The 14775-nt window shown below is 33.4% G+C and overlaps 2 protein-coding genes across 2 annotated transcripts; one reads left to right on the forward strand and one right to left on the reverse strand.

The window, feature by feature from the left end:
* The first annotated feature begins 5082 nt into the window (after positions 1-5082).
* On the forward strand, positions 5083-9665 carry LOC142614840 (F-box protein SKIP5). The gene is made up of 5 exons (XM_075787482.1): positions 5083-5450; positions 7477-7621; positions 7695-7773; positions 8807-8865; positions 9216-9665. The coding sequence occupies exons 1-5, from the start codon at positions 5300-5302 to the stop codon at positions 9565-9567; spliced, it is 786 nt and encodes a 261-aa protein (XP_075643597.1). The 5' UTR covers positions 5083-5299; the 3' UTR covers positions 9568-9665.
* A 1027-nt stretch (positions 9666-10692) lies between these two features.
* Positions 10693-13528, reverse strand: LOC142614841 (wall-associated receptor kinase-like 2). The gene is made up of 2 exons (XM_075787483.1): positions 12583-13528; positions 10693-12071 (listed from the first exon to the last, which is right to left on the reverse strand). Exons 1-2 carry the CDS (start codon positions 13403-13405, stop codon positions 10873-10875), a joined length of 2022 nt encoding a protein of 673 aa, XP_075643598.1. The 5' UTR covers positions 13406-13528; the 3' UTR covers positions 10693-10872.
* Positions 13529-14775: the final 1247 nt, after the last annotated feature.

The raw sequence follows: 14775 nt of genomic DNA on the forward strand, positions 1-14775 counted from the left end.
TCAATATGTTATGATAAGAGAGTTAATTTACAATTTATTTTTCAAGCACAGTTGTAAAAGTCCATATACATTAAAAATGTATATTCTTTGAATGTCATTAGAGCCAAGTAATGTCTTGGAATGTCATTAAGAGCCTCTTTTGAAAAAGACTGAAGCTAAAACACATTTTGTTAAAATAGATTAATTTATTTAGAAAAAAGAAAATCATATGACTCATTAAATATATTATATGACTAAAAATATACTGTGTGTAGTTGTGTTTATATTGTCATGTAGTGTGTTAGAAGAATTTTCTTCCAATCCAATTTAAAGGTGAAATCTATCTAAAGATGGGATGGGAAAATGCTGAATTCATTTATAAAATTATAATTTCAATTAATTTGATGATTTTGTTGTTTACTTGACTTGCACACTTTATAACAACACATAATAGTTCAATTTAAGGATTACATTATATGAAGTCGGATAGAAGAGTGTAATAATTGGCTTGGTCATAATGAGGCTTAGATTTTTTGCAATGTGATGAGATTTAAGATTTTAATTTTTTTTTATAATTATAATTCCGATTAACTACCACACGCTTGACACTCGACCACCACATCAGAAGAAAGTGGAGGATGATTATGACCGATTTACTAGTCAATAAATTTTTTTTTTTGGAGAAACAATTTACTAGTCAATAATAACGCTCTGTTTGTTTTGCTGGAAAACTTTCTGTAAAGATAGTTTTTTACATTTTCCAGTGCTTGGTAGCACAAAAAAAACTGGTCAACGGAAAACTATCTTTAGTCAATGGAAAATCCTAATAAAAATAAGGCTTGTTTTTTATAGCTTGTTTTCCAAAAAAAAATTTTGGAAAACAATCTCTATCTCACAGTACGCTCTCTCACTCTCACTCTTTCTCTTTTCCCTTTTCTTTTTCTTTTCTCACACCCTCACTATCACTCACTCTGGTCTCTCCTCTTCCATAGATCTCTCTCCCTCACTCTCTCTCCATATTTCTCTTCCCCTTTATAACACAATTCTTTGAGTAGATTTTTTTTCCCTCATTGCTTAGTAATTATTTCATTCCTCTCTACCAACTTGCAAAAGAGAACATATTTGCAGCGGTAATTATTCATTCCTCTCTACCAAAATCTCAATTCTTTACTTTGAAATTCAAACTTGATTTTATTTTTTTCTCTAAGAAATTTTTGGTTTGATGGATTCCAGGATTCCATGTATAAGTTTTTTTTTTTTTGCACATAAAAGTGCTAAAAAATATATATAAAAAATAAAAAAGAAGAAAGAATGAATGAATGAAGTAAAAGACGAAAATTTTAAACATAGTGTCTATATGATTCTAAATTACTTTTACATAGCATAATCTTTTTTGTTGATAGATACATTATATATTATGTAATGATGATATATTATGTAGATACCTTATATAAATACATAATTTTGAGTAATATTAAAGATTTCTAGTTGACCATAGTAGACAATTAGTGTACTAGCAAAAAGAGTAGACAATGAAAAGTTATTGTTATTTTGTACTTATTAAAGATGTATTCTCCTGTCAATTTTATATATATAGACAAATAGTTAATATATATATATATATATATATATATATATATATATATATATAAATGTGTGTGTGTGTGTGGACGTTTATGTCCATATATATATAAGTAAAATGAGTGGTAGAGATCATGAAAATTTGACAACTAATTTTTATTGTATCTATTGTCAAAATTTTAGTATGAAAACCAAATTCATCCTTGGTTTTTTTTTAATATTGATTACATTAGTTAATTTACATAATACGCATGTTTTAAATTACACAAGAAATATAAAAAATAAAAATAAAAATTTGCATACCAAACACCAGAAAACATTTTCAAGCTCATTTTCAAGGTCATTACCAAACATTGGAAAATGATATAGTTTTCTAGAAAATGTTTTTTGAAAAATAAACAATTTTCTAGAAAATGTTGATGCTGAAACAAACAGAGCGTAAGTGTGCTAAATGCTCACCTGATATAGTCGTGTCGTGCCATAACACCAACCTTGATCTGATTTTTTTTTTTTTTTTTTGATAAAAACTTGATCTGACTTGACTCATGAGCATGCCTATTACCAAATCCCAAAGTCTCTAGTTTTAAATTTATTGTGATATCTTTTTTTCTTGGTCAATTATTTAATTGAAATAGAATAATGGACGAATGTTTTATGAGTCTATACTTTATATCTATTTATGATTGGGCTCAAGTTATAAAACATGCTGCTTTGGTAAGCTAAGATTGGGCCGCCCTTAGTTGGGATATATTGGGCTCATTCGTAACCTGTCCAAAATGCATCATATCTAATCTAACTACAGTTTCATGATTAATTTATTGACCATAATTTAACGTTAAACATTGGCATTGGGTATTGTAAATGGTATATGTTGGAGGATTTTTTGCATCAAAGTATAAAATAATAAAATATCATATTTACCATCTTAAAAGTTATTTTATTTATTATACTATACTATTTTATAATATATCAAACATCCAAACTTTTATTTTATCATACAATACATTAAAATAATATATCTATACAAAAAATAATATAAAACCCAAAGTCAGTAAAAAAGGAGACAAAATGATTAGAAGAAAGAGACTCAACGAATAAAAAAGAATAAAAAAATAAATACAAGCGGCTACATTAAGTTGCATATATAAGAGCATATTGTAGCAGTATTGTAAATTTTTAAGGATATAGAAACCGGATAAAGCATCATTTTAGTGTTTGTGGATTATAAAATACTATTTTGGGGCTTTTACAAGCCCCATTGCTAATGCTCTGATTGCAAAATTTTTTACAATAGTGCTACAGTATACTTCTATAGATTCTACTATTCACGGATTGCAAAACTAAATATTATTATTTTATTCTGACTCTCTCTCCTATCTGTCTTGTCCTCACTTCCTTTTCATTATTTTAATTATTTTTTATGAAGACGAAAAGAGAGAAAGAGTTGGTGAAAATAATTTTTGTTAAGTGTGTTGTAAAATAGTATGATATAATAGATAAAACAGATTTTGAGATGGTAAAATGAAATTTTTTGTAAATACTAGATTCTAACTTGTTAGATTAGATAAAATGCAACTAAACTTGGTAATAATACAATTTGGCCTTCAAGTAAAGTTGTTTCTGTTTAAAAGATTTGCCTAATAAGAGCAAAGTATGAAAAAAGAGCAAAGTATGAAACTGCAAATTGAGAGCATTGTGATGGCACAAACAAGCACATTGATTCAAGTCTTTTTGCTAGTATTGCCTATGCAATTGTCACCTTCTCAGTTTTTGTCAGCTCAAGATTTCTATGCAAGGAGCAGCCTCTGCAATAGCAACCAAATGGCACCCAGTGCTGTCATCTGCTTGTTGCTAGTGTTGCATTGCTTGATCTCGAGCATTAAATGGAACGTTAAATATAAGATAAAATATTCTTTTCATATATCTTTAAAATATGACTCAAGTTCTATTATCATTCTTATTCTTAATATTTTTTAAGAGGGTTTATTTCTGTCCATAACAAGGAAGTCAATACCGTACCGGAGGCTATACCGGTTTGGCCACCGGTACGATATATTTCGGATACCGATCAATACCGGTGTACCGTTTCGGGTTTACCGCTATTTTATATATATATTACACACACCAAAATCTCTAGAACCATGGTTATTAGCATATAATATTTCACTTATATTATAGTAAATATAAAAGTTTATCATAAAACATTACCTCAATTCAGAACAAATTATTCATAGTTTTAGACTTTAGTATCAATTAAAAGGAAAAAAAAAAAAACACAATATAAAAAATAGAAAGCTTAGTTGTTCATTGCATACTAAGAAAACAAATAATATTAGTAAGTTAGTGTAAATAAGTTACCATTATGTCCTTACAAAAATACAAAAATTACAAAACTAAAAAAAATTTTTTTTTTTTTTCTGTACCGGATTGTACGCTTGGTATTGGCCGGTATTTCCCGAAATTGGCTGGTATGGCCGGTACGCGACCGATACGGCCGGTATTTTTTCCGGTACAAAATAGAAGTGTACTGGTACCGGTGCACTGACCGGTACGGTACGTACCAGCCCGTACAGCCGGTACCGGTACAGTATCGACCACCCTGGTCTATAAACAATTAAAATGTTGAATAGTTCATTTTGAGCACATTCCTGCTTCAACAGTTGGGATGATCATAGACTGGTATATCTTCCTTGGTTCATTAGCTACATGCACAGTGAGATAGTGACAAACCTTGAGACAGAAGCCCAAAAGAATCTCAATACTAGAATGATGGATATTCTAGGCGATGGTTACCTTCCAAAACTTGAGAACATGATTATACCATTAAATCAATGGAAATCATACCCATGGTTTTAAAAATCGAATTAAACTGGCCAGTACAACTGAGAATCAGACCCAAAATTTGGTCTAATAACAACTGAGAACCGGACCTATTTTTTGGTTTTTTGACCTTTTTGGTTTTTAAAACCATGCTCATATTATTATTGACTTATAAAGCAAGGAGAAAGAGAGAGAGAGAGAAGAAGCAGCTGTCTGAACATAGATAGTTCTAGTCTTTTATGTATAACAACTAATATAAATATTGAGTGAATTTTGAATTTTGTTGGCTAAAATGTGTTCCTTTTTCTATATATAAGCAGTGCTGAGTGCTCTAAGTATCTATAAAAATTGTTGATTTTAAGGAGCTCTTAACCCATTAAAAAATATTGTTGTTAAGTATAAAATAAACTAATAAAAAAAAATTTTGAAAAAAAAAATCTTTCATAAAAAATCTATAAACTATTTTTATTAATTTTATAGATTTTTTTAATGTAAAAATAATATTTTTTTAATGATAATTTTTTTAACAAAATTAGTCAAATGTTTGAATGGAATAAATTTGAAACTCACATCACTCAATTGAACAAAAATAAAATGAAAATACTGAAGTTAGAAGATGCAATTTACACTCTACCACTCTTTCGTTACGGCACCCGAAAATTGAAGTTTACTAAAATTTAGGACAGGACAGGACCGGATGACAACTCAGCTCACAAATCCAACAAAGCAATAGAAACAACAATAAAAAAAGAAAAAAAATTATAAAAATTGTTCACCAAAATCCGAGGAGAAGCGTTTGTCGTTGGTTACTTCTCGTCAGAGTCAAAAACCTTAAAAAAAATCTTTCCAAAAATCCACAAAGAAAGAAGGGGCCGTGTCTCAGTGAGAGAGAGAGAGAGAGAGAGAGAGAGGCATAGAGATGGAGGCGAAGATTGAAGGAGAAGGAGAAGAAGAAGCAAACAAGAGAAAATGGAAAAGGAAAAAGAGCACAGAAGCTTCATTCTGTCCAATAAATAGTCTTGATGATGGCTGTCTTATGCACATCTTTAGCTTCCTTTCTCCAATTCCAGGTACCCCTTTTCATCCCTCTGTCTCAATTTCTCTCTTACTACTCATTTCAATTCAAAACCATTATGTTTCCTTTAATGGGTATCTCCCAATTGATTTTGTATGTTATTGTAAACAGTAAAAACCCCATCTTTAATTTCAATCAAGATCACTTTTTTTTTTGGGGGGGGGGGGGGGGACGATTCATTTTCATTCATTTGGGTGTGGTTTTTGCTGACTATGATGGTAAATGTAGTATTTTAGTCAAACTACCACTGATATTCTAGAATATATGCATAAGGGTTTGTGATTGACTATCTGCCCAATTCAGTTTTTGTTGATTTTAACAATATTGATAAAATTAGAGAAGTTATGGGGTTTAAAAGTATGTAATACTATGAAAGTTACAAGCTTTAACAAGTCTGATTGGAGTTCATATTGATACCTTAGGGTGCATTTGTATAAGCTGTTGGAAAACGGTGTTTTGAGTTTAAAACGAACATTTGTAAAATAGCTATGAGGATTGAGGAGTTGTGGTTGCAAAACAGAGTTTTGGGGTTTTAAAAAGGTCTTTAAGGCTCTCAAAACACCTAACCAAATGGACTCTTAGTGTAAAATTTAGATGATCCTGAGTTCCAGTTTGTGCCCTACTGAAATTGGGTGGTGGTTTTTTCTTCTTCTTGACTTTTTGGAGTTTGTAATGCAGATTATGAGAGATATATATTAGGCAATAAATGTGCTTAGAAGATTTGCTCAGAAGTTGATACAATTTGTTTAACCTATTATCTAATCTATAATAAAATTGGAATTAGCTTTTCTATTGGGTTATGTGTAGGACTGGCAGAAAGGCGCCCACATTGATATTAAACAAAAAATAATACTGTGTGAACCTGAGCATAAATTTTTACTACTTAGCTTGGTGAACGTTATTTAGTCTTACCTGTGAGTGAGACAATCCAGTATAATTCTAGAAAGAATATAAAAGAATGAGAGAGACAATCCCCTATTATTGTAAAATTGAAAAAAAGAGAGTTAATCCACCATAATTGTTCAAAGATTACAACAGAAGGAGTCGAGGGGATATGCAACCTCATATTGATCAGCCAAACCCGATATTTACCCAAAAGTTGCAAAATATCTGCATCCACTTTAATATCCGTATGTCAAAGGGGATAAAAAAAAAAAAGAAAAAAAGAAAAAGAAGAGAAGAAAATAAAACAATATGGCATGCTGTACTTCGTAGATCCAATTGCTGCATATATTGTATAATATCCTAGATGTTAATAACCTTTTTTATATATTATATATATATATTTATATATGTAGTAACTTATAGAAAAAATGAAGAAACTTTATGTACATAGGGTGTATACATGAAGCTCTCCTATAGAATTACAATATACATGGATTACATTTGACAGAGAATTTATGAACTTTGAACAAGTGAATTCATGTTACTACATCCAAGAGTGCAAGACCACTCAAATAAGGTTCTTAAAACAAAGATTTCTACCCAATAACAGAGTCCTCCGTGCTATTGAATATGTGACCACATCAAACATAGAGGAACCATATTCCATACAACAGAACTGCCATGCTTACCAAATCATCTAAGCTATCATTTTAATTTTCTTAATGTATCAAAGCCATAACAGATTCAGAAAATCATCAAGGAAGATGATTTTTCTTGTATAGGAGGAACCTGGTTGGATATGTGGTTCCTGTCATGGAAGAGGAATCTAGTTTAGTAAGGTCTGGGAGTAAGAAACAAGATCAATCATTTGAATGTAGAAATTTTTGTTAATGTACTTCTTTTCTTTTTTGATGGTTAACCGTCTTGAACTACATTATGTAGCTTTTCTAAATGTGGCGATTTATGACAAATAAGGTGGGAGTTTGAGTCTTTAAGATAGCTATAACACAGTTGAGTTACATTGGCCTAGTAGACAATGCTACTATGCATGTATAACACAATTATGGACTTATAAAAAAAAATGGTATAACACAATTATGTACAATTTCTGTCACAAATTGCTATTGAGTTTGCAGATCGGTATAACACCGCCCTCGTTTGCAACAGATGGTGTTACCTGGCATGTCACCCTCGTTTGTGGCTGCGAGTGGACCGATCTGTCAAAGATTTATCTGAGCCTGGGGTTTTCCCCAACATTGAGACTGCTGTTGCAGCCGCAAGGTTTGTAAGATACGTCTGCATATATGTCATTCTTGGTCTAGATGGCACTTGACACTAACTTTTTCCATTACAGGCCTGGCGATACTATTTTAATTGCAGCAGGAGGGAGTCATCGTGCCTCTAATATTCAAATAAAAAAACCACTTTGCCTGGTATTTCCAAAGTCTCTTTCAAATTAGAAATTGCTTAAGTATCACACATGGTTCCATTTGTATTTATTTGAATGTAGGTGTTTGGTCTCGCTCTTAACTGGTTAATGGGTACACTATTTACATTGTTGGATTTGAATGCATCTTGACATTTAGAGAGAAGAAGCTTTTATTCTAATTGTTTTGCTTAATAATATTGTGGTTATTACCTTGAAAAACATGAAATTTGTAAGAAAAATTTCCTTAGTCTTACCTGATATTGTTACTTGCAAAGAGGGAAAACAAGTTCTTTGGGGATTAAAAGTATTGTACCTCTAAATGAAGCAATTTGACCTTTATGATTAGCTTGTGATAGCAGAAATTGTGTTGAGTAACCCTAATGTGAGGTAGGGTTGTCTTGGATTACAGGAAATTCGTTCCACTTTTAGGTTTTGGTGAGGGGCAGCCTTTGACCCAACCTACTGCATCATTTGCAGCCCCTATATTGGTTATATTTTACTCTCTTTCACCTGATGAGTTAAAACGTCCTAACCACCATAGCAATCCCCAATCATTGCTTAATTATTTTCCTGTAAGTATTGTGATATTGCTGATTCTAAGGCTGGTTCTGCTGCATCAATATTCAGGCTGCGTTTAATCTCATCTTTGAATTCTAATTGACATCATCCTAGAGAATTTTATAGCTTGATTTCATTATAAGTTTAGATGATGTGTTGCATTCTAGTCATTTTGTGGCAAGGAATTCATTTCCATGAATACCATGCTTTGTGACAAACAGGTTTGCATTGAACTATCACTGCAGATGTAACAAAATTGCTTTCAGCTTTCTCATGAGAATGGACAAATTTACTCGTTGCTTTTCTGTTTTCTGGTCACCTTTACAGTACCATACATTACTATAATAAAATGCCTATTTTAAACAAGGGGTGTGTGATTTCCTCGTGCTGATCTTATTCTAGTAGAAAGAAAAACAAACTTTTACTGAATTTGTCCTCTTTCATTTTTGCTACTTTCAATTTAAGCTTACTTTGTTCAGATTGGTGGAGGTGAGCTTCCCGATGAGACAACACTCATTTGTTCTCGAGGTTCAGACAGGTTTGCAAAGTTTACATTTATGTTTCACCTTATTTTGTTATGTGGTGGTTTTATGGGAGTTTTCTTTCTACAACTATATATTTGAGGGTCCACCTCCATGCTGTTGCATTTAGTGGCAGAGATCTAGAAATAAAAAGAAATGTGTTTGAGCCATATGCCATAAGCATGGATTCAAAATTGTGTCTGTCACAATAGATATTCTGCAATATTATATATGTTAGTGTTGATAGCTACCCATTAAATTTATCTAGCAGTTTGGAAAGTACTGCTGGTGAAAACCACCTCTTTTCTGTACATGTTCATCATAAGCAACAAATTTTGGTATGTTCTGTTCATTTTTTTTGGGCCAGTGCATTGGAGTTCATGTCCACCTGCAAACTGGCAAACCTAACAGTGAAGGCAGAGCTTGGTTGCTGCTTGCTTCATAGAAAGGGAAGGCTAACTATAGATGGATGTGTTCTTCAATGTGAGTCGAACCCCTTGGACTATCTGTCATGCCCGATTGTGAGTACAGCCAGTGCTGCTCAGCAGCTCTCTTCCTCATTGAATAGCCATAGTGATGGTGTTTTTGTCTCTCAAACTCGCATTGAAGGAGGTGCAAAGGCTGTTTTAACAAGTGGGGACCTGGAATTGCAGCGAGTACGAGTCATTTATGCTCGAACATCTCTCTTATTCTGGTTTGACATAGAGCATCAGCGATGATCATTATCATCCTGTATTGTCTGTAACATTATTCAACTGTTTAAACATGTATGCTATTTATTTTAGCATTCAATCAATTATCAATTTGTGATTTTTTAGATTTCTGTCTGAAATTTACTTAGACTTGACCAATTCACATTTTACCTGGTACTTGGGTTTGAGGTCATTTTACATTACCTAGAGGCTCTGGAAACTGAAATCTATCACTACCTTGGCGTGAGGGACACCTGAATCTGTTATGTGCAGTAAATTAATTGGCATGTTAAACATGATCCATTATTTTTCATTACTAGAATGTTGAGATTGGCAGAATTTGGTGGCCTTGAATACCTGGAAAATGTATTCCTTCACCTAGTTCATGAGAATATATATAAGTTTGAATTTTGTTTGAGTTTTTTATTTTTATTTTTTTTGTGGTGATTTGTGCTTGTGTGTGAGTTGGAACCATTTTTTTTTTGTCCTAGGAATATTGATCTTGAAATTTTGATAAATTTACTTTATGATAAATGTATGGAGACCAGCCGGGTTATGTTACTCATGATGGCATTTTCTTGGAAACAGTATGCTAATCCCCTAAAGATTATGGGCTTGTGAGTAGTAACACCCCTATTATACGGGAACGGAGTACTATCCTTTACTGATTGTGATTGGACTACTATGCTTTCTGGGTACTCCTTTACTGATTGTGATTGGACTACTATGCTTTCTGGGAGATTCACATTATAAATTGTTGGTAATCTAGTCTTGCTAAATTTTGGAGGCAATAGTTAATTTTATTGGAGGTTGGGCTCTTGAGGTTTGTCAGCCTTGGGTTTGTTAGACCAAGATTTTTTGTTGGGGTTGCATATTCTAGAGAGCACTGTGACTTTATGTTAAACCATTTGGTGTTTGGATTATATTCATGTATTTACAAGGCATATGATTTGTAGTTGTGTCATCGTAAATATGTTATAGAGCTCTGACTTGTGTTGTGGAGATTTTGGCTTGTGAATATTTTGTCATATAGATATATTACTTATTCGGGAAAGGAAAAAAAAAAAAAAAAAAAACTCTTTATCTTTCGATGGTTCATTTTCTCATGCCTTGGACCTTTTTAGGTTTGGGGCTTGACAATTGATGCTTAGGAGGACATGAACTTAATAAGGTCATTTACTTAAAAAAACCATTACCTTTCACAATTCTTTGATGGGTAAATACCTCTGTTAAAGACTACAGAAGAAAGAAAAAAGTTCCTTTTTCAAGCTGATTACAAGATTGATGCACACTCTGTGTTAAGACTACGAAAGAAAGAAAAAAGTTCCTCTATCAAGCTGATTTCAAGATTATTGATGCAGACTCCATTTCCAGGGAGGAGATGATCGTTTCCTCTGTAGATTCTTGGCTTTCCCTTGTGCTGTCTATGGGTATGAATGATACTTCATCTCTCAATAAATGAGGCTCTTGGAAATTCTCTAAGCATTTTTGAGATTTTCTCATAGCTTCCAGCTCCATGGAAACCTCTTTCATTGTAGGCCGCTTTTTTCCATTCAATCTCAAACATCTCACTGCCAGGTTTGCAATAGCATGAATATCCTCTCTACTTGCTTCTCTAGCAACTCGAGGTTGTAAAATCTGATGCAGTCTATCCTCCTTTGTCAATGCAATGAAGTGTGAAACAAGATTTCTCTCTTCTTCATCTCTCGCAAAAGAAATTGGTTTTTCCCCAGTTAGAAGCTCTACAAGCACAACTCCAAAGCTATATACATCACTTTTTTCTGTGAATTGACTTGATTGGAAGTACTCTGGATCCAAGTATCCCAAAGTTCCTTTCACTTCTGTGGTGAAGTGAGTTTTATCATCCGGGACTGCTCTTGATGTACCAAAGTCAGACACTTTGGCAGCAAACTTATCATCCAAGAGAATGTTGGAAGATTTGATGTCTCGATGAAGGATGGGGATTGAAGCTGCACAATGCATATATGCTACTGCTCCAGCAACTTCACATGCAATTCTAATGCGGTTCTCCCATGAAAGTGATAATTCAAGGTCTCGCCGATGGATATGTTGGGAAAGGGTTCCACTAGGAATAAATTCATAAACAAGTAACGGATAGTCGGTGTCCAAACAACAACCCAATAATTTGACTATGTTTCTATGATTGATTTGGGAGAGAATGACAACTTCATTAATGAATTGCTCAATTTGGCTTTTATTGATTCCTTTCGACTTTTTAACTGCAACTATGTTGCCATCAGGTAACATTCCTTTATAAACTGTACCATAGCCTCCTTGACCAAGAAATCTGCTTTTGTTGTAGTTGTCTGTTGCCCTTTGCATTTCCTCTGCAGTGAATATCTTTGCTTTCTCACTACTTCCATAAGTTGATAATTTTTCTTGTAACAAGAAGCCACCGTTTTGCTTGAACAATTTTTCCTTATGAATTCTGTGTTTTCTTTTCTTTAGGAACTGATATAACTTGTAGCCTAAAAGAAATAGACACAAGAATACCATGCCAATGCCAATACCTGAAGTAAAGAATAAAAAATTGATCAAACTATATGAAATCTGTGTAATTCTTTCATTAGTACTTTAGTTGACAGACTAATCTAAATTAGACCTTCATTGATCATATCTAGAAATTTAACAAGTTAATGTGTGTGTGATTCTGGTTGTCCAGGGAGAATTTGCAGATAGCCTAATTTGATTTTGATTAAAATCCTATCTCCAAGACAATTTTGGGATTGTATGTCTTGATTCCAATGAGTGCAAAATTGCTAGATTCTGTGTGCATGCTCAGACGACATACAGAGAACTCAATTTTCCTTTCTTTCTGTGAGGTTTTGATACTTGATATAAGGATATTAATTACTAATTGTTGGTTACTACTAGGAGATTTGGGATGTGGCTACTTAATTATTCCAACCAAAAGTTTGTTCTTCAAGACAACGGCTAGCTCACACACACACACACACACACACACAAACAAACACATACATACAGAGAGAGAGAGAGAGAGAGAGAGAGAGAGAGAGATACCTAATAGAGCAATCCATTTGACAGGAAACTTTCTAGGATCAGTCTTGCAGCTGACGCCATCTGCAGCATAGCCATTAGGACAGTCGCAAAAGAAACTACTCGGATTTGTAGTGCAAGTTTTGCTTTGTAGAGGAACCAGAATAGGTGTAAATGGATAGATAATGCTTTCCTGTGACAACATGTTTGCCTCTAATATGCTCTGCACACTCACCCCAAAAGCCTTTGCAATTGATGAAACCGTATCATTTATTGTCACCATATAATTGAGCAAGGAGATGACTCCATTCACCGTCTGATTCTCAGTTGGGCATGCACATCTCACTGGAATTGTCAGCTCTGTGCCCACCGGAATATCTTCACTATTATAGTAGTTTTGACCAATCAGTGCCTGGCAAGTGGTAAGGCCTTGGAAAGTATCATTCGCTATATGAAAATATGTATCTGATTTTTTGGCTGTGTAATGAGCATAGTACTGGTAGATAGTGCCAGAACATGAGCATGTAATTGGAACTATAGTCAACTTATCAGCTGGAATGCTGTCGAAAATATTTGAGACATTGTTTATTGAAGCAATGAGGGAGGCTTCGGATCCAAGCAAATCGGCGATGCTTTTGGCAGTGTCATAGGGTGGTTGGGACCTGAAAGTTACATAGGATTTGCATGACTGCAGAGGACGATTGCATAGGTACCCTTTTGATATAGATGGGTTGCCAGTGCAGTTGAGCTGTGAATTGTTCAGGTAAGCTTGTTGGCAATATGTAGTATCACAAAACAAACATAGAAACAGGACTATTGAGAGAGTATAGAATGACAAGCTCTCCATTGATTATTTGAGTTTCCAGACAGTTCAAATGAGTTTGGCTTGCTTTGCCTATTTCTTATTACAATGCGGAATCAATTTGTCTAATTGTAAGACTCATTATAGGTTAGATAACTTCTTTGAATTGCTTGGTATGGATTTCAAGGGACATATATAGTCAAACAAGTGCCAATTTTCAAATGCTAATTGATGACGTTGAGGAATTGTATAATGGGATGACTTGCGTGTTTCAGTTGGCTTATAGTTTGTAGTTGATTGGGTCAAACGTTGCTTATCTTTGTGAGGTGTCCATAGAGCAGTTTTCAAAATTTTCTTTGCGAATCAGTCATGTACTCATGCTAGAGACTAGTGTATCTGTTACAACACATGAGGTGAGATGTCACCTGTTAGAATGGCTTGAATTGTCAAATTTGGTGGCTTGACATTAGCCAACAAATCATTAAATGCATTAGCCAATACATCAGGAAGTATTTCATGCGTGAAGAAATGCAAGAAGTTGCATTTAGGGTCCGTTTGGATAGAACTTATTGCTGAAAATTGAAAATTGAAAACTGAAAATACTGTAGCAAAATAATTTTAAAATATGTGAATAGTACCGCGGGACCCATTTTTAATGAAAAAGTTGCTGAAAAGTGAAATTTGTGGGTCCGTGAACAGTGCACGAATGCACTGTTCACAGAAGATTGGGTCAACACTTGCGGCTGGAGGAAAAAAAAAAAAAAAAAAAAAAAAAAGGCAAAACTTGGACGCAAAACGTGGACGCTGCATCCAAACCGCACCTTAATGTTACAATGACTCATGGCCGAATATATTGACTTCTTTGATAGAAATCTTGCAAGGTTCTCTTCTGTTGGAACACTTGACATGCCATGCTTCACCTATATATACATTATAAATGCTGAGTTCCACTTAAAAATATGTATAGAACTCAATATTGCTAATGTTGAGTTTTAGTTCGAATTTGACATTAACGATGTCGAGTTCCAAACTAGTCCTATTTTACTAAATAGTCTAAGAAGAGAGTTATTTGACTACATAGTTAAAAGTTAAGGCTATTTAGCCATTTCCACCTTACCTGATAGGGACTCAAGCATTTGAATTCCTAATCCCTTATTTCACAAGGTCTTGTTTATGTAGTTAATTCATTATATATATATATATATATATATATATAAAATAAAGTTTTTTCATATATATTTAATTTTACTTTTAAATTTGTTATTGATTATAAACTACTTTTGTTCTATAGGTTATAAGAGCACTCACAATAGTGGAGCTAAATAGCTATATAGTTATTTTAGCTCCACCAAAACGCGCTAAAGGTATTTTTTTTTTACCTTCATTGCTACATTGCACATCTATAGAAAAATGTG

The sequence above is a fragment of the Castanea sativa genome, chromosome 11 (genome assembly GCF_040712315.1).
Source record: "Castanea sativa cultivar Marrone di Chiusa Pesio chromosome 11, ASM4071231v1".
In the NCBI taxonomy this organism is placed as follows: domain Eukaryota; kingdom Viridiplantae; phylum Streptophyta; class Magnoliopsida; order Fagales; family Fagaceae; genus Castanea; species Castanea sativa.